Source organism: Agrilus planipennis, unplaced genomic scaffold (genome assembly GCF_000699045.2).
Source record: "Agrilus planipennis isolate EAB-ADULT unplaced genomic scaffold, Apla_2.0 scaffold52, whole genome shotgun sequence".
Classification (NCBI taxonomy): Eukaryota; Metazoa; Arthropoda; class Insecta; order Coleoptera; family Buprestidae; genus Agrilus; species Agrilus planipennis.
The window spans coordinates 10,714-37,490 of NW_020438883.1; the positions used below are offsets into that span (position 1 = coordinate 10,714).

The window sequence follows — 26,777 nt, forward strand, 5'->3', positions numbered from 1 at the left end:
TTGGAAGTCGGAATGAAAAATGTCATCAATACGAGTTTGAAAGAAGAAAGTATTGCTTCCACCACTTTACATTAAACTTGGTTTGATCAAACAGTTTGTAAAGACATTTCGACTTGACCAAGGGTGATTATTTCATGTTTAGATATTGAGGTCATGATCTATATAGGTTTTAAGCATATAAAAAATCGTAAGGACACAAAAAATTACTTTTTAAGAAAACAGTCAATTCAAAAATCACGTTTTTTTTGTTTATTTTCGATCTTTCCATGCTTTAATATTGTCGGAGGTATTTTTAACCAACACCATCGAAAAGAGTATCGTTAAAAACATAGAAACACTGGTTACCGAATATTTTTTCGTCGCACTTATTACGTGGCAAGGGTTCAAAAGGAAATGTGTTCTCTGAGCATTTATAGGTTAATGTGACGTGGTATACACCATATGAATATCGTTTTCTATTACTTTTGAGACAATTACGACAAATACTAACAATTTAAGAAAAAAACTTTTCAAAAAAAAAATTTCGCAGACCTGTGTTATAGTATGGTTAAACCAAAAATAAGAAAATAAGTTTAATTTTATTATAATGACATGGATACGAAATTTAATAATTAAATAGTCGTTTTTAATAGTTGAGCACATTTAAATTTTTCTATAGACAATTTCGTTTACAATATACTGACTTATTATTGTAATTTGTATCGTCTATATCTGCTTTCTCTTTATTTGACCTCTACAATGTCGAACATCATATTAAGCAAGTTACTGAAATAAACGAGGTTTTTTATGAACGTTATGACTGATACGATAAGAGACTTGTTTGTAAGAGTATTACTGTTGTTGAACATGAAACTTTCAATTTAAAATAATTTAAACCAACAAACGATAGAATAAATATGTTTAAATAATTTGGAAACACGTAGGCACATGGTACATATAAATTAAATAAAGTACTCTAAAAAATATTTTGCATTTGCACTTTTATTTAAACTTTTGTAAAATCTGAAAAGTAGGCAGATATACTGAAAAAAGGGTTATTTTTATTAATAACTAACCGTAATGAGCTCGCTTAACTAAGCAAAACCCTATTCACCCCTTCAGAGATTAAATTTTTTAAAATTAAATTATTATGTACCTCCTTACATAAGTATGTCAAAAAGCATTAACACCAAATTTCAAATAAATCTGACTAAAAATGAAACATTTCCCATAAAAACATAGGAATCCTATTTCACACCTTAAAGGTTAATTTTCAAAAATTGCCAAAAAACGTTCGTTTAATTACTTCTATCAATGAGCATTGAGAACAAGTTCAAATATATATGACTACAAATAAAATATTTCCCATAAAAACATAGCAACGACATTTCACACCTTAAAGGTTGATTTTTAAAATTAATTAAGAACAAGTTCAATCTGATCGCATATAAAACATTGCAACCGCTTTGGCTCCTTCAGGTTGAAATTTTTTAAAATGTCGAAATATTTGTTCGATTAATCTATTAAGGCTAGTCTCAAAGAAATCTGAAATAGAAATATCCTGTACAAACATATCAAATTCTTTTCACCACCTTAGGAGTTGAACTTCAAAATATCCTTCCTTACTCCTTGTATACATCATAAAGGAAAAAATTGTGTAACATTTTACCTACCCAAGTCCATTGGTTTAGTCTAGGCGTTGATGGCTCAGAACGGAGACTAAAGTTTTGCAATTAAACAATGTTTGCAATGTTTACTCAGTAAATTTTTAATATAATAATTAATCAGGTCCTTTTATTTTTCGGTAAATTTATAAAATCTTTTTTATTAAAAATTGTATGGATGAAGCATTCACTTGTTGTAACCCCATATCTAGAACACACAATTGAAACACTAATAATTACCAGTTTTTTTATTGATAGAAGCCCCAGTGCGACAAAATAATTATTACAAATTAGTTGACCATGAAAGAACTTGTAACTTATTAATGTTTTAATTATGTGTTCTTTATATCTTTTTATTATTGTATTGACCATAAGTACACGCAGAGAAAAATCTTGGGAAAATTACGCTCTTCAACCATAAAGCGGGTGTAAGAAACATGTATAAAAATGATTCAATATTAGTCGAATAATATCTGTAATAGAACTTTATAAACTTTACTAGAAAGCATAGGAGTTTTTACTGTGCCTGTAAGGTAGTTTTTTAAATTTTTAAAATCAAAAGCACCCAGTTTATGACACGCAAGGGTAATTTTTTCAAGATCTTTCTCTCCGTGATACGTAGAAGGATTTTATTTTATTTGTTAATACATTTACAATAATAACAGTATCAGTAATTAGTAAGTATCAATTCATTGAATGACTTACCGTTTCAGTTTCTTCTTTTTAAGCTGCGTACTATTTTCGGTTGCTGTGATCCACATGTAAAACCCAGCACTCTGTCACACCGCTCTAACACAACTGAAAAGCTGTAAAAAGCTCGGTACCCTCAGGCCGTTTCGTTCTTCTTCGGTCGAACTCAGATGACGTAATGCATAATAATAAATAAATACCTACAGTTGCATCCTTTTTACTGTATTTACAGTTCGTTACAATTTAAAATAAAATTACTGATGTTATAGGCCACCTGTATTCAAAAACATTTTGAATCGATAATTTAGAAATTACAAGAACGGGAAGGGGGGGGGGAATATGCTAAAGAATCTAAACACACAATTCAGTTTATGAATAAATATTCATAAAAAAATTATTTATTGGTGCAATTAAGGGGCAATTCTTTTAATTATCTTAATTTGGACAAGTAGAGTAGCTGTAGCTGATTAATTTCAAAAATCGAAAAATTAGTCTTGGATATCAATCTGGCGAAAATAAGACCGAGACTGTCTTTATATTGACAAGACCAAGACCTAACAAACAAGACCAAGACTAAAATCAAGACCGAATAAGCAAGACCAAGACCAAGTACGTAAGACTAAATCTCTCGTGATATGCAAAGTTGGTCTTGAGTCTTGGTCTGACGAAAATGTAAGACCAACATTGTCTTCATATTAGCAAGACTAAGACCGAATAAACAAGACCAAGACTAAAATCAAGACCAAGACCAAATACGTAAGACTGAACAAAAAATGACTACTTCCGGTGGGTTTCTGAAATCAATTGAATTACAAGTTGGCTCTATGATTGCACTGTATAAATTCGTGGACATCAATAAAAAATTGTATTTCATTAATGTACTACCGGAATATATCATTTTTAATTTATATATCATTAATAATCTTTATAATAATAGAATTAAAAAGAAAACGTAAGTATCAGATTAAATCAGCACGAAAGACGAAGACTTAATCTACAAGACCAAGACTAAAACATAGGCTAAATCACAAAGACCAAAACCGAATAAGCAACACCAAGACAATTACTAAACCTAGGACAGTTTTGGTCTTGTTTTGCTCATCACTAATTCTTTCTCTTTCAGGCTTCAAGAAAATTTTAAATTAATTAATTTTACCATTTTTGGGGTTAATTGTCAGTAGATGTACTCAAACAACCTCTACACATATAGCTATTTTGGGTAATAAAGTACATACTACTTTTGGTACTTACCTTAGCGTCTCTTCTATCTAATAAATTTATCAATTTTATATTTTATAATTACAAAATGATAAATTAGAACACCTTTAGTTTTTCTTAAAAATTTATTGTCGCGACTCACAAAACCGATGATACAACGTTGTCGCGAAATCAAAAAAGATCAGTATTATCAACAAGTCAGTTTGGCAATAAAAACTACAACAGATTAATATTATCATTTAACAAGTGTTTTACATTAAATATACACAGACGTGATGAAAAGCTTACAAAAATATAATTTAAACGAAACATTTTAAATAATTACAACTACTTATGAGCTACATCATTGGCATTAATTGATTTTATTTTACAGGAATAATCCCATAAATTGCTTCCTATCAACATTTCAATTGCTGGCGCTAGTTCAATAAAAACAAGACCGAACAGGGGAAATATTTTACTACCATAGAGCGGGTGCATCTTCAATTTCAAGGTCCGGGGGTGATATTACCATCCCTGTCTTCTTTTACTAGTTTTGTGTAGCACAAAAACATCTTCCATCATAATGGATTATGAAGATTATGAAAACTTTTAACTTTTAGATTATTCTAAAAGGCAGAATGGATTAAATAATAACAATGCCAACTTTCAAATTTTCATTTAATCGTTTATTAACATTTGTACATTTTAAACAAACTTCCACAATATCTTTCATTAATTTAACCATAACAAAAACATTTTCTTAGAAAACATAGTTAATAGGATAAATAACAATAGTAATTTTAACTATAAACAATCGCGGCGTAGAACTAGTAAATCAACTATGACGTAGGGAAATTGCGGCTGAAATCAAAAGAAAAAGGTCTTAACTTCCAAATTTAACTAATGTTATTTGTGCTGCACAAACTAGAAAACAAATTCTCTTTCAAACCACCTCAAATCCAAAATCGTTCCTCAACAATCATTGAATAATTTCATTCATTCCCTTTGAACACTATGCCTACCTAATACATCACATTATTTTCAAAAACTATTTCATTTGAATCCTACAATTACCTACTTTCTGGTTTTTAAATTGTTCCATCGTTTTCGAGTTCCCGAAAATACTTTCTAACCTTCAATTCCAAATCACATGAACCCTTACAGCTTCTATATTAACCCCTTATTACTTCTCTCAATTCGGGCCCAAAAATTGAAATGGCTACTCCAAGACCCATCCCAAAAGTCATCCTACATCTCCTATCCCATTATATATATATATATACTCTTTTGGACCAAAACTATTATGAAGCCCTTACCACCTTCAGCTTGAATCCCTTCATTTCTCATTATTCTTCCAAATCCAACCCATTATCAACCCTTTACCAGTCTCAATCTATCAAACCCTTGCCACTCTCACCTTGTCATCCTCTATCCATCACTTCCTTTCCAATCCCCAGGTCCCCAACAATCGACCCTTTATCCAACCTTCAGACCATATACTCAATTTCCGTTTCCTTTACCTAACCACTCCAAACCCATAATTCAACCCCCGGACCTGTCTACTCGCAACGTCGGTCAAGAGGAGGTACTTGGCATTTTTTAAAAAATAAAAATGAGCAAACATATAAACAAAGCAATGGTGCATCCCGCTTTGTTGCACTTTTACACCCAGAGTGATTTATTGAGTTTCCGGATACATGGAGAGGGCTCTCCTGTTAATGAAAAGGGACTTTCAAGGAAGTGAGGAAATCGGAAAACAGGACGTAAGTTAAATGAACTACTCTCGAGAAGTTTTGGAAAGTGTTATCTTTAATGATTCCCCAAAAAGAGTGGGACCAGTAATAAAATAGAAAAGCTGTTACCTGGGGGCTTTTGGGGTAATGAATAATGAAGGAAGAATACTGGATGTGGTTGAGGAAAACTAAATTGATAGGAAAATGTAATGGGACGTTCAAAAGAGCAAAGTTTTGAGAAACTATGGGGATAAAGACAGGGATTAAGATTTTTAAATGGTAATTTTGAACAAAAACGAAAAAGAAAATGGATGAAATTATTGTGAATAAAAATAGGTAACAGGTATTAAAATTAATTGTTGTAAGTCGTGGAGGGCCAAAAGAGATAGGAAAATAACTATGCCCTCCAGCCCAATGGATTGCTCTGTGTGTAAACATATAAAAAAATGGAACACAAATTCTGCTAACCACTAAGTCTTTATAATTACTCCAAAAAATTTGGAATAATCAATAAAAACCACAAAGAAATCATCTACAACGGTCAAGGAAATTAGTTGAAAGTTTATATAAAGTTGGTACCTATATAAACAAAAACTACTATTGCTTTAGATAATTTACGGTACCTGTAAATTTCGAAAAATGTGAAATATACAAGTAATTACATTCAAAGCCATTATTAAGTATTGCTTTTAGCAGACAAGATAAATGAGTGAAGTATTTTGCATTTGTTGGTCCTAAAATTTTGCCTAAGTTGTTCAATAGACCCAAAATACCCTGTGCTGTTCTCAAATGCGATTTTTATTTATTTAACATCATTGTGCGTTCTGATACAATACGTATGACAATTGAGAGAAGGAAATGAGCGCATACGGAACTACGAGAGAAAAATTAGACCTTTCAACTAATTTTTTTCTTAAATTCTAAGTAACATCACATACGGCAGTAGCCAATATCACTAACAAAAATTTACGAACAACACAGTTGTAACTTTCAGAGCGTTGTCAAAAATGGTATAATAAAATTAAAATTAAATTCAAAACGAGACCATCATAATATCACTTTGTAAAATCACATGTTACAAGATAAAAATCATCACCCCTTGGTGCTTTGATTCCAAACAGACTAAAAATCATTATTCGAAAGTGTGTGAGAGTTTTAATCACTACTTTTGATAGAAAATCAACAATGAGTTACTTTATCTCAAAGTCAATTTTTGACTTCGCTCTGAAGAGTTATTATTGCTGCAGCCGATATGTTATTAATAAGGAACTTCAAAACGTTAACTTACATGCATACGGGCTACAGCAAGGTTGTCTTATCTCAGGAAACGTCCCTCTGTTGGTAACGTATTTTCCGGTTTACTCCAAAAGTGAACCACGTCCCCACTTTCCGGCTCAAGGAATAAGCGTTATTCGAATTTTGTGCGGAAATTTGAAGTGCAGAGCCCATGTAGGCCGAATTCTTGCTACCTACAATCAACAATTTGACCAGATGACCAAGAGAAGTTCGTACACAAGTGCTGATGTGAAAAGTGAGAGTCTTCAACCAAATAAAGGAAAAAAGGAGTCAAAGAAAAAATTGAAACATTTTCAAAGAACGAAATGGAACAAAAAAATAGAAATACCTATTGCTAAACAAAAAAATTGATGAAGAACATAGAAACAATTATTAGTTGTAGATCACGATAAAGATGAAGATGAAAATGAAGACATGATGGAAACAAAATCGTACATGAAAAACAAGAAACAGGGAATGGAAATAAATGTGAAATAGAAATAGAAAATTGGGGCCAAGAAAGTGCCAAATTTTTCTTGCGATTTAGAAATATAATATGGAAATTAATTTACTACTAGAAGTTCGTGTTGCGTTTTCCTATCATAACCTTATGATCCTACAAGCAATCAAATCAAAAATAGTATCCAAGTAAAAAGATTTTGATGAACATGGGAGTCAAAATAAAAAGAGAAAATGGACCGGAAACAAAATGTTAATAAAAATGAAATTGTTGTCATACCTCTGGGTTTCCTCGGAGGCCTTCGTTGAGATCGCGCAGCTGCCTTGGCGAGTTGTTTAGCTGTCGAATGGAGTTCTAGCCCTTCAGATTTGTCTTGCGCCACAAATCTACGCTCTTTGGCAAAAGCTTTCAACCACTGCTGTTTTTCGGCCGCCGAACGACAACAAAACATCAACCACTTGTCGCGGATGCAGCTGTGAATTCTGATGCTATGCCTAACGGTCACGCCAATCTGTACGTCTAAAATTTCCACAAGAGGCAAAAAATTGGCTTTCGTATTTCTCAGATGGAATTTATTTTGCTTACCTTTGCCATCCGGAACGTCGATAACTTCACTGGTGTCTAAATCTATACGCCCTTTGTAGACAAAGGTGTTTCTCTTCAAAATGTCCTGTATGAACAATTAATATTATTATTTAAAATTCTAACAAAAGCTAGTAGTGTGGTGGTACCTTTTTGCAATACACCAGTTGATGATCAAAGAGGAATAAGGTGATGTTGCTGGTCCACATTCCAGTGGTGACTCTAACAACTTCTCCTTGGTGTATTAATTGTGAACTGCCTTCTATCAAATCTTCACCCTAATTGCCAACAAAATTGATGTTAAACGTATTTTTATTTGTGCATGTATTTATTTCTAATTTACCTCCCATGCTTCGACTCTCTGCTGCCACGCTGCAATTTTCTCCAAGCTTTCCATCCTCCTCTTTCTTTCATTTATCAGTACTGCAACACTCCTCATGGTGTCGAGTGCTTCACTTATGTCGCTATAATCCGGATGGTCTCCCCTAGTGTATTTTAGTAACTCGGCAAGCTGCAAAGGATACTTGCAAATCCTTTGAACGGGAGTGAGCAGGTATCCGTCTAAAGGAATTTCTATCAGTCCACGCATAAGTCGACAAGCTTCAAAAAATTTACTGTAACTGTTAAATTGGCACAGTTCCTGCAACGTGGCGGACGCTAGGGGATGACTGTTACAGTAATCCGAATACATTTCGAAACCTGCTTTGTGCTTTATAAAACATTTTCCAACGCAGCTCTTGTATGGATTCTCCCAGTCTATACACGATTCCAAGTCCTTGAGGAATCCCGTTTGAAACTTGAGAATCTCTTCTAGATTACTGAAAATGGTGTCTATCTGATCTTTGGTGAACATGTCTTTGCGTTTGCGACATTCCGCGATATAGCCTTCCACCACGTCCTGAAGGACCTTTACGAAATCCCGTTCCGTATGCACTAACTCACGAACAACACTAGTCCTAACCTGATCGTTGGATAAAAGGGACACACTAGTCCTACGCTTAACACTAGACGGCACAGATCGGCCAGAAACCATTGCTGCAAGACAATCTTCGACGGTGTCTTCCTGGCTGACACGAAGACGGACGAATGCTGCAGGAAACCAGCCTGGAAAGAATGGGATGAGGACTAAATATTAAAGGAATGGTGTGTTCATCTATCAATTTAGAATTTGAATGAGAAAATATTTTTCTTTTCAGATAAAATAAACGTAATAGGTCGGGTTGCAGATTAGAAAGATGAATACTTGATTAAACAAAAACAATGACTTTTAGATACCGAATTAATTTTTAAATTTATTTTAATTACGAAATCGATTTTAGTTTCTGGATTTAAAGGGCAACTGGTTTAATAGAATTGGAGGTCAGTGAGTTTTGTAGTCAGTACAATTCATGGACAGAAATTCTACAAATTCTCGTATTTAAAGTGTGAAACATTCAATAGGCAAACAGTCAAGAAGGAGTTGAAAGTAGAACGTTTAAAAAATGTATTTCCATTAAAACTTACCTTCTTTTCCGTTGGCACTACCCCACCACCAATCCCTATTAACCGTTTCAAGAACTTCGATAACATCTCCAGCTCTAAATGCCAGTTCCTCGGATTCAATGGCGACGTGATCGAACACAGCTTCGGCCAAAATGACGACATTCTCATCCATCGCTAATTCTAAAGACTTTTTACGTTCGTGGAGAGAATTTAAAGAAGATTCGGAATCGGATAACATCTCGTCTTCAGACGTTCCCAATCTGCAATCTTGTTCGTCTTCACTAAAGACGCCAGCTCCAGCCAACCTTAATCCTGACGGAAAAATAAATTACACACGTACTTAGCAATGATTTTTCGTTTAAAGTCTGAATAAAGCGCACAAACCTGCAGTCTTTGTTCTCATAAGTGGCGATAATTTGTCGATATCTACGGGTTGACTAAGAGATCGTCTAAGTTGACTTCGATGATGGTAACTTCGTAACTGAACACCGTCTGGAGCGTCGGGAGGCTTCTTGGAGGGACTCATCCTCAACGGCCTTTTTCTAAGGGGATTTGGAGACGACATTAGCCGACGATACGATGACCTGGGATCCCACTGAAATAACCTTTGACCTCCTAAATCTGAATGCGTTCTTCGTACATGCCGATGTCTGTGAGCTCTTGATTGAAGTTCAGCCTTAAATCAAGGAAATTTTCTTGGTACTTTCACATTTCTTTCTCTCTAATTTCAGCATTCTTTCTTTATTTTTTAACTAAAACAGTTGTTAGTTCCATACTGTAGACAGTATATTGCCATCTAGTAATATTTTCTGCTAACAGTAGTGTTTCTAGTGCCTTAAGAAAAATACTTAAACTATCTCTAGTTGTTAATTTACTGAGGACAAATTTTTTGAAATTACTTGAGAAGTCTGTCTATATTTAGATACTTTCATGTTTTATTTATATTATTATTATATCATAAGTAATTTTTTTTAATTCAAAAGTGGTAGGTAAGTATATGCGATGAAGGAGACTGCGATTTCTGCCACCACATGAATATACCATTTCATACATTACGTCACATAAACTGAGGGAAGGAGTGCCCAGTCGGTTCTGTTACGTGAGGGAAGTCAAGGTTTGCGTTAGGTAACAATTTTCAAAACTTGATAAATTTTGCTCATACAATTAGTGGATTGCTATTAAGTTTGCAGTCTTCAGCTTATTAATGTGAAACCTACGACTAATATAAAAATGCAATTTAACTGTGCTGATATACCGTAAGTAGAGAAAGTACAACTTAATGATTTTTTTTAAGCATTCAACAAACAACTAGGTGACAAGGTACAATTTCAAACCCATGCAATAGGAAGCTAAGCAATGCCATGCGGCGACGTGTTTATTCTCCGTTGGCGGTCAATATCATGTAACACGTAAGAAGTTAAGACGAAACCATCGCAAGTAATTGTCAGTCATATACGCTTTTATCATTTCAAGGTTGTTTACGACAATCATATCTACTACCATTAAATTCCTTAATTCAGTGTCAAATTTTCCAGTTCTATTTATGCTATAAATAGCCCATTTTGTGTTTACATATTTAAAACGATTTAATGAACTAAAACAGTACATAACACGTAGGTAATTTTATTGCAACTATAAGACTTTTTACAAACAGTTTATTGTTTCTTACCGTTTAATGTAAATTTAAGTACTTAAAGAATGTTCTGTACAAACCGTGTAATGCAAAATTTAATTTTATGAACCAATGTAATCACTATTCTAATTTTAATCGCGGTTCGCCTTTTCAGGACGAAAGAATTCAAAACTTTGACTAGATAATTGTTTATAAACAACTCGTTTACCAGTGGCTTTGCTCGCTTTGATATCCTAAAACACACATGTTAAAAATCATCGTCGACCACGCAAAACTAATTTTTATATCTCTCGGGAACAGTACCTCTTTTCTGGTTAAAAGGTACCCTGTGTCCTTTTCTGTACCTCTGGCAATGTGTATAGTCATGATAGATTTAATCAGCGGCTTCGCTCGCGTTGATGTCCTACATATATGTTAAAGCTCATTGTCGACCACATAAAACTAATTTTTATATCTCTCAGGAACAGTACCTTTTTTCTGGTTAAAAGGTACCCTGTGTCCTTTTCTGTACCTCTGGCAATATGTATAGTCATGATAGATTTAACCAGCGGCTTCGCTCGCGTTGATGTCCTACATATATCTTAAAGATCATCGTCGGCCACATAAAACTAATTTTTATATCTCTCGGGAACAGTACCTTTTTCTGATTAAAAGGTACCCTGTGTCCTTTTCTGTACCTCTGACAATATGTATAGTCATGATAGATTTAACCAGCGGCTTCGCTCGCGTTGATGTCCTACATATATGTTAAAGATCATCGTCGGCCACATAAAACTAATTTTTATATCTCTCGGGAACAGTACCTTTTTCTGGTTAAAAGCTACCCTGTGTCCTTTTCTGTACCTCTGACAATATGTATAGTCATGATAGATTTAACCAGCGGCTTCGCTCGCGTTAATGTCCTACATATATGTTAAAGATCATCGTCGGCCACATAAGACTAATTTTTATATCTCTCGGGAACAGTACCTTTTTCTGGTTAAAAGATACCCTGTGTCCTTTTCTGTACCTCTGACAACATGTATAGTCATGATAGATTTAAACAGCGGCTTCGCTCGCGTTGATGTCCTACATATATGTTAAAGATCATCGTCGGCCACATAAAACTAATTTTCATATCTCTCGGGAACAGTACCTTTTTCTGGTTAAAAGGTACCCTGTGTCCTTTTCTGTACCTCTGACAATATGTATAGTCATGATAGATTTAACCAGCGGCTTCGCTCACGTTGATGTCCTACATATATGTTCAAGATCATCATCGGCCACATAAAACTAATTTTCATATCTCTCGGGAACAGTACCCTTTTCTGGTTTAAAGGTACCCTGTGTCCTTTTCTGTACCTCCGACAATATGTATAGTCATGATAGATTTAACCAGCGGCTTCGCTCGCGTTGATGTCCTACATATATGTTAAAGATCATCGTCGGCCACATAAAACTGGAACAGTACCTTTTTCTGGTTAAAGATCATCGTCGGCCACATAAAACTAATTTTCATATCTCTCGGGAACAGTACCCTTTTCTGGTTTAAAGGTACCCTGTGTCCTTTTCTGTACCTCCGACAATATGTATAGTCATGATAGATTTAACCAGCGGCTTCGCTCGCGTTGATGTCCTACATATATGTTAAAGATCATCGTCGGCCACATAAAACTAATTGTTATATCTCTCGGGAACAGTACCTTTTTCTGGTTAAAAGGTACCCTGTGTCCTTTTCTGTACCTCTGGCAATATGTATAGTCATGATAGATTTAACCACGGGCTTCGCTCGCGTTGATGTCCTACATATATGTTAAAGATCATCGTCGGCCAGATAAAACTAATTTTTATATCTCTCGGGAACAGTACCTTTTTCTGGTTAAAAGGTACCCTGTGTCCTTTTCTGTACCTCTGGCAATATGTATAGTCAAGATTGATTTAACCAGCGGTTTTGCTGGCGTTGATGTCCTAAATATATGTCAAAAATCATCGTCGACCACATAAAACTAATTTTTCTATCTCTCAGGAACAGTACATTTTCTTGGTTAAACGGTATCCTGTGTCCTTTTCTATACCTCTGGCAATGTGTATACAAAATTTCACAATTTCGCTCGCGTTGATTTCCTCAGCATTCGGACGGACACCAGTTCGATTCCGAGTCCTCCGTCTGGCCTGGTGCAAGTTTTTTTGTAGTATCCTTGAATCACTTAGACAAGTATCTATCTCATCTTTCCCATCCCAATCAATCGGAGAAACCTTTTTTATCAGACGTAGTCTATATTGTAATTTTCATACCTCAATAAATTTAGAGTAAATCATTAATAAAAAATGTACAAATTTTTAATCGCAACATAGAAGTTAATAATATTATGTATACGATAAAGGAACTTTTTTATTTTTTCTAGATGATTTGTGATTTCCTGATTTAGTACAAATTTCCTGCCAGCTCTTTAATTGCATAACATAAAAATATAACCTTTAGACAATGAAGAATAGTATTAAAAAGGATATTACACTATTAAACCAACACGTAATTACAGCGTTTAATAAACAGATAAAATAACGTTGGTAATATACGGATTATTACAGTGTTTTTTACTGCCAAATGAACTCGGAAATGGTTTTAATGTTGCATCACTTAATGTTTTGTACCGTACCTAAGAGGCTTCAAATTGCAATTTCACGATCTACAGAAACTACAAAGTGTAAATAATTACTTAAGTAAACCATTATTAAGAAAGATTGCATGATTTCAGAATACAGTAAGTGAAACTTCCGTAACTGGAATTTCCATATCTCAAAATCTTTTCTAATACAAACAGTTTTTTGTTTCTATGATAAACGTATTGCTTCACATCATTTTTGAATTTTTTGACACAAATTTTTCCATTTCTGTAATTTGAAATTCGAGTGGGGGTTTACTGTAAACTGCCCCTTGGTTATAGCGACCATTTTGCTATAACGACCTTCAATCTAAGTCCCTTGAACTTAAAGCACAGTTTAGTGTGAAATTCATGTGGCTATAGCGACATCGGATGTAGCAACTGTTTTTAATGAATCATTTGTAACAGATTCTTAGTGCAGATATAGCGATCTTAGTCGGCCGCTAATGACACAAAGGGCTTTCTTATCCTTTGTTTACGTCCACATAGATGGTCACCTTTACCGTTTATTTATAGTTGTTCTAAGTGTGTACGTTAAAATGGTTCAGTTACAAAGTGATATTCTGAGTAGCAACCGTATTTAGTAATCTTTTGAATAAATATGACTCCTAGATGCACTTAACTGTTAAAAAAATGTAAAACTCGTTTCAAAATTGATAAATGGTCAAAACTATACATACGTATATCTATCTCTTTACCTTTGCCTGTAACGACTTCGGGATATAACGACGAAATTACAGTGGTTCCTTCGTCGTCGTTATACGCGAAATTCACCGTACTTATATTTGTGATCTGACATTGTAAGGTTTATTGGTGATGGAATTAATATTAGTTAATATACGTAAAAGTGATGTCATCGAAACAAAAGTTAAGAAATGTGATGACAAAGCAGAAGTTTTTCTTAATTCGAATCTTTTCTCCTTAAGTATAGTGAAACTATCTAATATTCGCTGACCAACTTTCAAAATTACTTCAAAAGAAACAGAAATGGTTACTGTCCAAGATTTTACAGGTTATATTATTCATCGAAACAACAAACAAATAGTTAAGCTTTCCTTTCTTGATTGCAATCAGTTATATTCAAGTTAGAGACAATTCGGGTTATTATCCAATTTTTTAAAACATCACTTCTATGTATCGCCATTAGATAGGTACTGTTGTTAAACCCATTTCAATTAAACCTTATAATCTTACATCACGATGTTAGTATAAGTACTTCGTTCGTGTTGTCTTTTCCTACCGTAACCATATGATCCCAACCTAATCTTCTTTTTGCTGTTTACCATAATATGATATTGAGTAACTCAGTAAAAATTCGTAGTAGTGATAATTCCGCTTAAAAGTTCGACCCCTTGTTGATTATCGCTGCGATTGACTTTTCCGAAGAAAATTAATAGAAATTCGACTTAAAGAGACAATTTATAACATAAAATTCGCACTCGAATCTCAAGTTAGAGGAAATGATTATCGTTAACATATATATGTATTATCTTTTGGAAGTTTTTACAAATAAATACTGTTTAATTATAGAAACACTTGGTAGGTATGAAAGTCAATCTAATCGAAAACTAATTACCTGGCTGTTGATCGAAAATTCACTAACGTAGGTATGACTCATCGCCCACACATTCGGTTAATCACTTACCTGTGTATACAATTAGTGTAAGATCTCTAATAGGCTAAAACAAATCGAATTCCACACATACACTTAAGGAGTTTCAGGAGTTAGGTACTTTAAGTATGAAAAATATTTTTCATAAAAAATAGTAAATTACTAGTTGTACAAGATGCATTTGTAATCTATCGTTGACCTTTCCAAACTTACTAATGAAACGAAATGTAAACGACAAAGTTTAATTATTACTTTTAAAATGCTTAAAAAAATGGTACTTTTCTTTTGATTATTAATATTTAGCTTTAATGGTTATTTTATTTCACCAAGTAGGTACTAATTCTTTTTCACCAAACGAAAATGTATCTCATACAATTAATTATTTTGTTCTATTTACTATTTTCAGTGCAAAAGTAACTTTTTTTCACACTACAACTTCTAAAGCTCCTTAACCTGCGGCCCATTGCTACGAAAAGTATTCTTGTTTCCAATTCTATTCGAAAAGGATCCATGGGATTTTTGAAATTTTAAAAACGATCTGCGATTACTAAAAGGCTAATAGAAGGAAAATCTGATCAATACAAACGTTTCCATGTTCGGACAAACGTGCAATTGAAAATTCCAAAGGGAAAAAGTGCGATAAATCACTTACGAAATTAAACTACGAACTCCTCGAGTTTTCCGCCGTAACGAACTTGGAAAATTTCGTCGCTAGAGACTAGAGGAACTAGCACATTCACAAACATGCACTATTCACTGGTTACTCTATTAAGCAAACACCTTTTTATCGCTTTTGTGTGCACTATTTACCGTAACAATTAATAAATGCGAACAATGAACTTTCGTTTGGTTGCAAAAATTCACCTATCAACAAAAATCATCCAACTTTATTATTATTATTATTATTCACCGGTCCCGCCAACTTGTGTCGACGACTGAATACAAAGCAAATAAAAGCACAAACTAGCCGAAAGGAAAGCAAGAAGTTACTCGTGAAAATTGGAGGGGCTTCGCGCAAACACACACACACACACACAATTGCAGTGAGCAATTATTATCACGAACGTAACCGTGGGCAGAGTGTAGATATATGCAAGTGTGTGTATCTAGGTATATGTATATATTATATAAAATGCCATGCAAGGTGATAGTCTTTACTGCTGATGTTAAAAATTATGTATTTGAAATAGATGATCATCATCGTTATCACACGGTCGTCAGTCCTAAAACTGGCTGGACACGCGCTTCCACTCTTTCTTATTCTGAGAAAAATTCGGTATTTCCCTAAAACTAGAGCACCCAGATCCTTATTTATTTATGAACAGTAATCTAATCCAGATCTTTCTCCATCCCTCTTAACTCTTGTTTCCGCTTCCAAAATGTCCCTAACTAGCCCTTCATGCCTGAGAAGGTGTTCCATCAACCTATCTTGCATCAACTTCTTATTGACTTTCATAGCGCCCTCTGTTCTCCTACTCTTTAAATATCACCTCATTTCCAACCTTCTCTATCCACGGTATCCTCATCGTTCTCCTGTAACACCACATTTCCAACTTAACACATTATGAATCATATGAAGTTCATGATACGTTTAATCATCATTGTATGGTCGTCAGTCCTAAGACTGGTTGGACACGCACTTACACTATTTCCTATCCTGAGGTAATCTTGGCATTTCCCTAAAACTAGAACAACCCATACGCTTAGCTATTTGCGAACAGTAATCTAATCTAGGTCTACCCCTACCCCTCCTAACTTCCATATCTGCCTCTAATATGTCTCTGACTGCCCCTTTATGCCTGAGAAGGTGTCCTATTTCTTATTGACTTCCATAGAATCCTCTGTTCTCCTACTCTTTCTAATATCACCTCATTTCCAACCTTCTCTATCCACGGTATCCTCATCGTTCGCCTGTAACACCACATTTCGAACGCTTCTAACCTTTTCTTTTCCGCCGTGCGACATACACCCTTAGCAATCTTTTCAAATTTCTAAGTTAACCATGCGCGAGCATAGAACTGGTGAAGCCGACTCGATCCTGCGCTATTCTTTTCTTTTATATCTCTACTGCTTCTTTCAGCCTGAATTTTCCGACTTTCTCTAATTTTTCGTCTCCTACCTTCCTATTCATTTTTTTCACGTTTTCTTAGTCAAAAAAGAAATTGCTTGCGAAATTTTGATTTCGCGAAAGAACCTCAGACAGGAATTTTCCAAGAAAATACAAAAATTGTAAAAAAGTTTTACTCGATGATGGCTACCGGATGAGTCGAGTGTCAATCAGGCTTTCGGCACCCGTTTATAAGAATATTCACGTTAGAAAAAAATTCAAGTTATACAATTTCCACTGTATTATAAAAAGAGACGTATTTTGGGTTTTGTAATTTTTGTATTTTAAACAGAACTAGTATTTAATTCAAATAAATTACATGCTTGCTGGTACTGGTATCGCACGTATGTGATAGTTTAACAAATTTTATTGTTATCTTGTATATACACGTCAAACGATGTAATTACTATATGTATGTAAACCGAGTCAAGTGATCCAATTGACTTCCTGCATCCATATGTGCATTTATGCTTGTATGTATATGTTGGTAATGTAAATGTTATAGAAAAAGAGATAAGGTCAAATGTGAGCAAATAAATACGTACTTAAATACGTTGCGAATTGTACGCTATGGTATTCCAAACGAAATAAACGAGTCAGTATAACTACCATTTTGATGACAATTTACGTGAATTTGATACCTTTAGCATCTAAAGGTTCTATAACATTTTTGTTATTACCTTTAAACTGAGGAGACGATAGTGAAAAGTATAAGTACAAAGTGGTAGATAAATCAAATGAGCGTTTGAAAAACTAAATATCTCATTGGATTCTAACCATATCTCACTTCAGATGATGTAATTAATTAAATGTAAACAATAGGAAGTCAAAGAATGGACCCAAAGAATGAAGGCTAATCTGTCGCCCAATAGCTTGAAACAGTTGGAAAACTCTACCGAAGAGGTAAATCCATCGATACAATCAATGATTTATCACCAGGAAGCTCAAAATCAGTGAGTCAATATAAGCCATAAATCGTATCAACAAAGATGAAAACATTAAGCCCAAAATTCACTAATTAACAAACACACGTTGTTGTACATATGGAAGGTTAGGTCATAGCAATTATACCAAATCTTCTGAACTTATTCTATCACCTTCTGTAGAGAGATATCCGTGTTGGTCTTACAGTGTCACAATTGCTCTTGACTCGTATTTTTGCAAGATCAGGATCAAGATAACTTTGCTTGGGCTTCTCTTTTGGTCTGTGACATTCAATTATTGTCTCAGGATGTGGGATGTTCCAGTTTTAGGGAAATTTGAATATTAACTCAGGATAGGAAGGAGTAGAGGTGCGTATCCAACCAGTCTTAGGAGTGACGACCTTATGATGATGATGGCATAAAAATTAACTAAGGTAGACCAAGAAAGAAGTCTGTTGATTCATTATAGTTATTTAACGACCAAGATTAGGATCTGCTGATCTTGATTTTCTAAATTTTGTGGTTCCTAGATCATGAATCATACAAACCTGTACGTATGTAATATCTTAGTCAAATTAAGACCAAAACAAAGAGTAATGCATGTACGAGCAAGGGTAAATAAATAAACAAAATTAAAGTAGAATCCATTGCAATTCTATATATTTTGTAACACAAGGACAAAGGCCAAAACCAGACCTCATGTTGTTGAGTCCAAAACAGGCACCTACATTATATACACTTTCGTTATCCAACTTCAAGACCAAGATTAAAATCAAGTCTAAGTTATATCAATAGCCATAAATTCTGATTTAAATGATCAAGATTACCATCAAAACCTATTCATCGTAATTTTTTCTGGTAGTGCAATATCAATATGAAGATTGGAAAAACTTTGGCGGTTGTAGTAGAACAAACAGAATAGCTCAAAACCCCAACGTCAAAACACGACACTGTAGTTGTCCGAAGCACTTTTCGGTAATAAAAGGTTACCTTCTTCAAGGACTGAAGTGAACTGTTCACTGAAGAAGGTAACCTTGTTACCGAGAAGTGCTTCGGACAACTACAGTGTCGTGTTTTGACGTTGGGGTTTTGAGCTATTCTGTTTGTTCTGCGATATCAATACTAAAACAAAGGTGTAGGTATGATATTAGTAAGTTTACTCATTGAGTCACACCAAGATCATTATTTTGATAACATCTTGAATCCGCAAAGCACATTAAAATTTAATATAAAAATAAATAATTAAAAGGAAACTACAAATTAAGCATAAAGAAAGATTATTGTAATCTCTTTTCTGTCTATGCACTTTCGAATAAAATTTTCTATTTTAAAACACTTCCAATAATAATAAACAAAGGGATGTAGGTTTACATCATTCTCTTCCCGTTAAGTTGGTACTAATTAGCCTTTTCTAAATCTCGATCTTAACCAAAACTTTTGAAGCATACTATAGATGCATTTTTCGATTAAACAAAAGTTCACTGAACCTGTAGAAAAGGTGAAGAGTGACTCTACGTAATAAATTGAATGAAGAGAAGCAATTACGTTCGTTACTTTTGCGACTTTGTTTCAGAAGTGCCCATCGTCTATTTGAAATAAAGGCAGAGCACTTCAACCAGGCCGTTCATGTTCAAGTTTTATTGTAGGCTGTAAAAAAATGCTTCCTAACTTAGTCACCTTTTCTCCAAACCGCTCTCGTTTGTTTTATTAGAGCCTAACAATCCTCGATGCATAATTCATGCCAGGTCATAAAGGTTAAGCACAATATTTCCATTTAATTAAAAGTGAAACTTTTTAATTAACACTACACGACGAAATTAATTCTTTTCTTTTCTGTTTTTGTCTAGTCACTTTTTTCCAGAGGGTCATAATGTTGGGTATTTGAATAATTCTGTTTAAAAAAACTTTTGGATGTTTTATTCCCATCAGCTACTAATGCTGGTGGGCGGGTAGTCCCTCAAAATCTAAACGTCTGGACTATGCCGCTTGGTATACTTTACTGGTGAGCAAAATTCGTCTTGATCTTGCGAAAATGCATGATCAAGACTTCTTTATACTAGCAAGACCAAGATCAAAACCGAATGAACAAGACCAAAACTAGAATCAAGACGAAATACAGGGTTTGTCCGGAAAGTAATAGGACTGAGTCGATTTAAAAAAATTTATTGAGCCAATCGTTACAATTCTTTAAAAACTTTCCAAATAGGCTCCTTCTTGGTCGATGCAGCGCTGCCAGCGCGATTTCCAAGCATTGAAGGCGTCACAGAAGGCATTCATACTCAAAGATCCATTGCTCAAATGCTCCGTCACAATGTCATGAACCACAGATTTTGGTAACTTTAATATCTGGGCAATTAAACGAATACTTAGTCGACGGTCTGGATTCAAAATTTCGCGCACGCGAGTCACATTGTCCGTGTTTGTCGAAGTCGAAGGTCTTCCAGCACGGTCTTCATCGGCGACCTCTTCCCGGCCCTCTGAAAAGGCCTAGAGCCACCGAAACACACCACTTCTTGCTAAAGCAACATCTGGGTAAGCCTGCTTTATCATATCAAACGTCTCTGTCGCAGATTTACCGAGTTTCACACAGAATTTAATCGCATACCTCTGCTCTAACGAACGCTGCATTTTCGGCTTGCACCACTCACAGAAACACGTCGCGCGAAAAAGTCTGTTCTGACTCTCCAGGTGCTCGGAGACAACTCACCAGCCGCTCGTTCGTTAGCTAGGAATGCCCTCTACCGAATCCAGTCGGTGCGCGCACGCTCCGAAGTACAGTCGCGGCGGAAGGAAATCAGTCCTATTACTTTCCGGAAAAACCCTGTATGCAAGATTAAATTTATTCCTATGTCTGGATACCACATCGCTTAAATATGGAGACAAACTATTTTTTTTCCGATATTCTTTACTTCTTTCAAGTACTTTGTAGTATTTTGTTCACTAAAACGTCAATTTAAACTTTGGAGGAAGGGTCTATTTATGTATAGGCGAATGGGTAAGTCCTCGAGTTTTCATAAAATCGACACTATTTTCTTTGAAAGCCATAACAAGGTTGCGTGTATGACAGAAAATTTCAGCATTTAAGACAATTAATTGTTTCGGTAAATTGAAAAGTTTGTGCTTAGCAGAATCGTTAAAAAGATGTAAGTATCAGATTAAATGAATAAGACCAAGACTTAACACGCAAAACCAAGGCTAAGACCGAGTCTATATTAGCAAGATCAAGACCAAGTCCACGACGAACATGACCGAATAAGTAAGGCCGTTTAGAAGTTGTAACTTTATAGTCGGAATCATTGTAAGTTTAATTTTTGCATAATCCTTGATGATCATATCATCTTAAGCTTATGACATAACAGATCTTAAAGGAGGTAATTCTAAAATATCATTAATACAATCGAACCTGGATAAATGAGAACTGGGTAAGCGAGGAAACTCTATTAATGAGAGTATTTGCCAAGTCCCGTCATTTTGCCCTTCTAAAGCCTCTATAAGTGAGAAACATAAAACCTGTATAAGTGACAGTCATTTTTCATGCATGAACCTCTATAAGTGAGATTGCTACTTGTCTATACCTCTATAAGCTGCAGTTTACTTTTGCTATTTTATGACTCGTTCTTAAGTTTCAAGAGACTCTTATTTCATTCGAATGACCAAATCTGCGAATGATCGAGTAAGTCTTTATTATTTTATTATAGCCAAATGTGCGTACCGACTTGTTTATCAATGTTATTACAGTCAGTTCATAGAAGCAGTTGCGACGAAAGGTCCTGTACTTCCTCATAATGTCTAAACGAAAACTCAATGTGTTGTCGAACCGTATTTTTATAGATCTCTATAAGTGAGACAAATTCCTCCTGTAACTCTGTAAGCTAGAAACTCGGGTTAGTAAGAAACCTCTATAAGAGACAATCAGATCGCGGTCCCTTGAGCTCCCACTTATCCAGGTTCGACTGTATAAACCAGAAGGAATAGTTGACTAAGAAGGATACCTTGGGGGACACCAATGTTAATTGTTAACGAAGAACTGATAATGTTAAGCACGTAACATATGCACAAAATTCTTTTTGAATAATAATACACATAGAACAAGATTGTGTGTAAGATAATACCCGCAAATTACCGAAAGCTACAACTCGAGTAATCAATTTTCCATAAATTTAGGGGTTTCTTATCCGCGTTCTCTCAACTATATTATCAGACACCAGCTATCAACTATCTCGGGGCAACCGTATTCCAATTAACGTAGGTGCTTGGTATGAACTTACCGTTGGTGTGTAATCGAAACCGAAATTCGGTTTGGAGACGAAACTTGCGTTTATAGCTGCCAAAGTTCGTTCAATTAAATGAAGAAGAGGAGTCATTCGAATATATGTACACACAATATTCCGAAATGATCTGCATTTACAAGCACAGTATTGCCATGGATATTATTATTGTTTTCTTACAATGAGAAAACAATGTCGGTGAAATTAGGTGGGTATTCCTTCAGGTTTTCCTTGTTTCTATTGGTTTAAAGGTTGTTTGATTCGCTAAAAATTAATGAATATGTATTTTCATAATCGTAATGAATAAACCATATACCCTGCATTGGCTGGATTTTTTGTCTCTTGTCGATTAAAAATTTATTAAATATCACAGTGTTCTTTTAAAATGAGATACTTCTAAATATATTGAACCAACTTGACTAAGATTAAGCTCATACATAGAATTGAGAACGGAGCATGATGATCTTCTATTATATGTAAGCATCATCTTTAGACAAATACGACTTGGGATAGGGTAATTCGTACCTACAAATATCTTCAGCCTTCATTTCACATAAACAACAAAGTAATATAAGCTTATAAAACCAATTTAAATCCTTTGTGTCGTCCTACGTTAATGAATAATAATAATTGATTACCAGAAATCTCTACAGTAAATGCAGAATTCTGCTGGATCTTTAAAAACAAATGCTTCCGTTCAGTAGTGCCTATTATGTTTTACTTGTGTACAATTGCAATAGTTAATATACGATTAAATGAAAAATTTGAATGACACGAATAGGTAGTGAGTTATAATATAATGCCCGATAATTATAGGTACTACAATCGCTGATGTGTCAATTTACTGACTCGTTGGGTTTCGACAGAACGTTGAATATTCAAAGATTTCCTAATTAACAACCTTGTGTTAAACTAATTACTGGCTACATTATAACCAATTGACCAACCAACAATCCAGTATCTAATTATGCCCCAAATCGATACAGGAATTTATTATTTGCATAGGATTTACCTATAGCAGGTTTAGGTAATAGGACAGTGTTTTCGGTCCCCATAAAATTTATATGATGTACAAGAAATAAAAAAAAATAAAGGATACAGGATAAACTCTCCATAAAGAAACTCTTTTTAATATAAAAATAGGTAAATAAATTAATTAAAAGAAGCATCGCTTAAAGAATTTCGATCGTTAATGCCTACCTGATGCTGCTAGCTGCTTACTTTCACGAAAGTAAAATTAAACATTTAGATATGCAAGAATTTAACGCTCATATAAAGGTTGACTGCTTACCTTGAAAAAGCAGAACTCAAATTCTAATGCACTGACATTCGAAACATTTAAAAAGTATTTAAATAATATTAATGTTGCTGACAAAAAAAAATGCATTTACATAATAACACTGGAAAAAGATAAATATGCATTTAAGTTGCTAAATTATGGCGGATGCGCCAGGCATAACAGTTTATCAGTAAAAAACTAAGCTGGAGGACACTTTGGCCCTCTCTGAATTCAAAAGAAATATTATTCTAAAGACGTATTAGCTATTTTGATAATTACTACTCCTAATACTTTTCGTATACAAGAGGAGAAAGTACCATCATCAGTCTCAGATATAAAACTATCTACTTGAATAATTATAAAAAGTACTCACACTTATTCGAAAATACTACAAATGGCACAGTAAACGCCATCTGTAGCACGATGCTACATTTTAGGATTACGTATTGTCACGCAGTGAAATTTTAATGAAATTCAAAAAACCATTTTAGACCTTAAAACATATTTCAAAATTAATTAAATATTTTATAATTATAACGTTGCTATTCTTTTTAAATTCATAAAACGGATATCGAGTTCATTCACTTGCAAAATAAGCATATTTGGCATTATACAGCAACGAGGCGGCAAGTGAAAACAATTATCTATTTTGCAAGCGGAATTTGACGCTAGTTCGATAGCTCGGGTCATTAGGAAAATTATTAAGTCATCAATAAGGACTTCGTCGTTTTTGTCATTAGATCAGCAAGACCAGAGAAACTTCTGGAACCAGTGAATGACCCATGTTGAACTATGGTCAAAATAATCACTGGTTCATCAAAAAGTTTAGCGCGTGGACGGGGATCGATGGTTGATTCGCAATCAGTCGATTCTGGAACGCGAAGGGATAAAGTCTGTCCTTAAAAAGAATACTAGGTGGCAAATTCTGTGTGTTGGTGACACTACCCCTAGGTGATGATGGTTGCGACGCTCCTGCCAATAATGTAAGTAAAACAGACTTGTTTTTTTGTGTGTGTTGATCTACATTGAGGGAAAGATCCTTTTTGTAAATATTCAATTCGATTCTCTTCATCATTTTATATCTAATAAAGTCGTTGTTTTTAAACTTGCCTATCTTATAATTTTAGTACCTGACCCCCAGTCACGCTTAAATAATTAAATTACATTAAAATCAGGCAATTAAAATAAATAACTAAGCAATTACTGACATAACATAGATGGTCAAGACACCGTTCCCAAATTAGGTGTGACATGTATGGTGGAGGCGCCGATTTCTCTCAATTGTAGATCGATTCACTTATTTTACAATTTTCTTCACTTACATATTATTTTTTTTATTGGCTTGTTTTAAATATTTCAACTAAACCCATTCTGATAATTTTAATTTTTCACTTGCATAACTTGCATAGGTAGCGTATTATTTTCAAATAGGGGTGATTTATTGAATTTTACGCAATCTTTTTTATCTAAATATAATTTATTGTAATCGACTCAGAGTAGTTTATGAGGTGTTATTTAATTTAAATGTGTGACGAACAAAAGAGGGTAACACGCAGTCAGAAAAAATCGAGCTCGGAGGCAAACGTTGAACAAATAAGTAATAAAAATATCCAGGGAGCAACAAATTCAAAAGATTTCAGGCCAACACACAGCAGCACTACTACAGATCCTTTCACACCTCAATCATCCTTGTCCAGAAGTCCACCACGACAATCTCCATCTATTTTTACATTTGAATTACCTAAAGTATATCAGGCACCAAATTTAAACTCTACTCAATTAACAATTACACCGACCCCTACTTACACGCCACAGAACGCTGAAAAACGCAACCTAATAACACAAACATCTAGGTCACCTACACTACAAATAAATCAACCGCAATTACAAAAGACACTAACATTACCAACCCCTCAAAAACCTCGCACTAATTCACCAAACGAAATCATGCAAAATACTACATTATCAAATGCTTTTGCGGAAACAAAACAACCAGATACCCCTAAATTTATACCACCACCAACGTTTGATCCAAGCTCGGACTCTGCTTTAACCTTTTTATCAAAATATGACAGAACAGCTGCGTGTAATGGTTGGACAGATACATATAAAATTGTTTATTTCGGGAGTTTCCTAGAGGGACCCGCTAATAATGAAGATTTGAAAAGGTACTATTATGATCTTTTATGTAGGTACGTAAAGGTTATGCAAGAAAACACTTTTTAAACAACACGGGAACAAGATTCACTAAGGATGATTTCAACAGTAGCGAATATCCCAAGAATAGGTGGCCAATCATTGGGCCCACAACCTTCGCACCATGTCCCACTCAACATAATTTGCACCTGCCTAATTATCTTCCTTATATACATGGCATTTCGTCTCGTCAAATGTTTAAAATGAAGAAAAAAAAAACTACAACTATAAATCCCATACAAAAACATTCCCAAAACAATGTGGAAGAAATTGGACTGACCCCATTAACCCAAAATTCTGCACCGAAAATTTCTCCATCCCCAAAGAAAAAATTTACTATAAAAATCACGGAGAAACAAAAAATCCAAACCCTATCCCCGGGCGAAACAATTGCCGCCGAACTTAAACGTATTAAATAAATATAATTATAGCCTATTCACCGTATAGTCAGAATATTGCGAATTCTTCGATTAGTTTTTTTTTAGATTGTGTTTTTTATCGGGTTATTTAGGCATATTCAGAAAATTCAAAGGTACTGAATAAATATCATGGTAATTTTACGTTTTTATGAAAATATATCTAAAAACGATTGATTCCCTTTATTAGGTAAATAAAATAATAAATGATATGAATTATATGCGCATAGACAAATAAATAAACAAAATAATATAATAAATAAATAAAATAATATAATAAATAAATGAAATGATATAATGAATAAATAAAATGATATAATGAATGAAATGAATGATAGCATACGCGCATACATTATTAAAAAGAGGTTAAATAAAGAATTATAAAAGAAGTCATATAAAATAAAATGGTAAAAGGGAAATAATTTAGTTGCAAGAATATATGAAACTATATGAGACTTAAGGTAAGAAATGGTACGAAAAATGTACGAGTTAAGGTGAGTAAATAATTAAAAAATACGGTGTATAAAAGACAAAGATTTTATAATGAAGTTTAAATACGAGATGTATAACGTAAATAATGAAATATAAAGTAATTCAAATAAAGATTGAAAAGACATGTAAACAATTAATGAATGA

At 34.2% G+C, this 26,777-nt stretch overlaps 1 protein-coding gene and 1 long non-coding RNA gene across 4 annotated transcripts in view; both read right to left on the reverse strand.

Moving 5' to 3' along the window:
- The window catches only part of LOC112906758, a 12,594-nt gene extending 10,078 nt beyond the window's left edge, over window positions 1–2,516 (reverse strand). The window contains exon 1 of the long non-coding RNA XR_003232566.1: window positions 2,349–2,516. This is a non-coding gene — a long non-coding RNA (uncharacterized LOC112906758). The remainder of the gene's footprint in view (window positions 1–2,348) is intronic.
- Window positions 2,517–3,668: 1,152 nt separating this feature from the next.
- LOC108734660 overlaps window positions 3,669–26,777 on the reverse strand; it is a 196,167-nt gene continuing 173,058 nt past the window's right edge. The window contains exons 12-19 of one of the 3 annotated variants that reach the window (XR_001937419.2): window positions 9,450–9,741; window positions 9,087–9,377; window positions 7,927–8,687; window positions 7,733–7,861; window positions 7,587–7,671; window positions 7,281–7,520; window positions 4,850–6,735; window positions 3,669–4,790 (exon numbers count right to left, since the gene is read on the reverse strand). Coding sequence is in view for 2 of the 3 variants with exons in the window: in XM_018466302.2 (XP_018321804.1) it covers window positions 6,587–6,735; window positions 7,281–7,520; window positions 7,587–7,671; window positions 7,733–7,861; window positions 7,927–8,687; window positions 9,087–9,377; window positions 9,450–9,741 (1,947 nt within the window). In the remaining variant the exon portion in view is untranslated. Of the gene's footprint in view, window positions 6,736–7,280; window positions 7,521–7,586; window positions 7,672–7,732; window positions 7,862–7,926; window positions 8,688–9,086; window positions 9,378–9,449; window positions 9,742–26,777 lie in introns of all 3 variants that reach the window. The other 2 variants (XM_018466302.2, XM_018466301.2) reach the window with 2 other exon arrangements.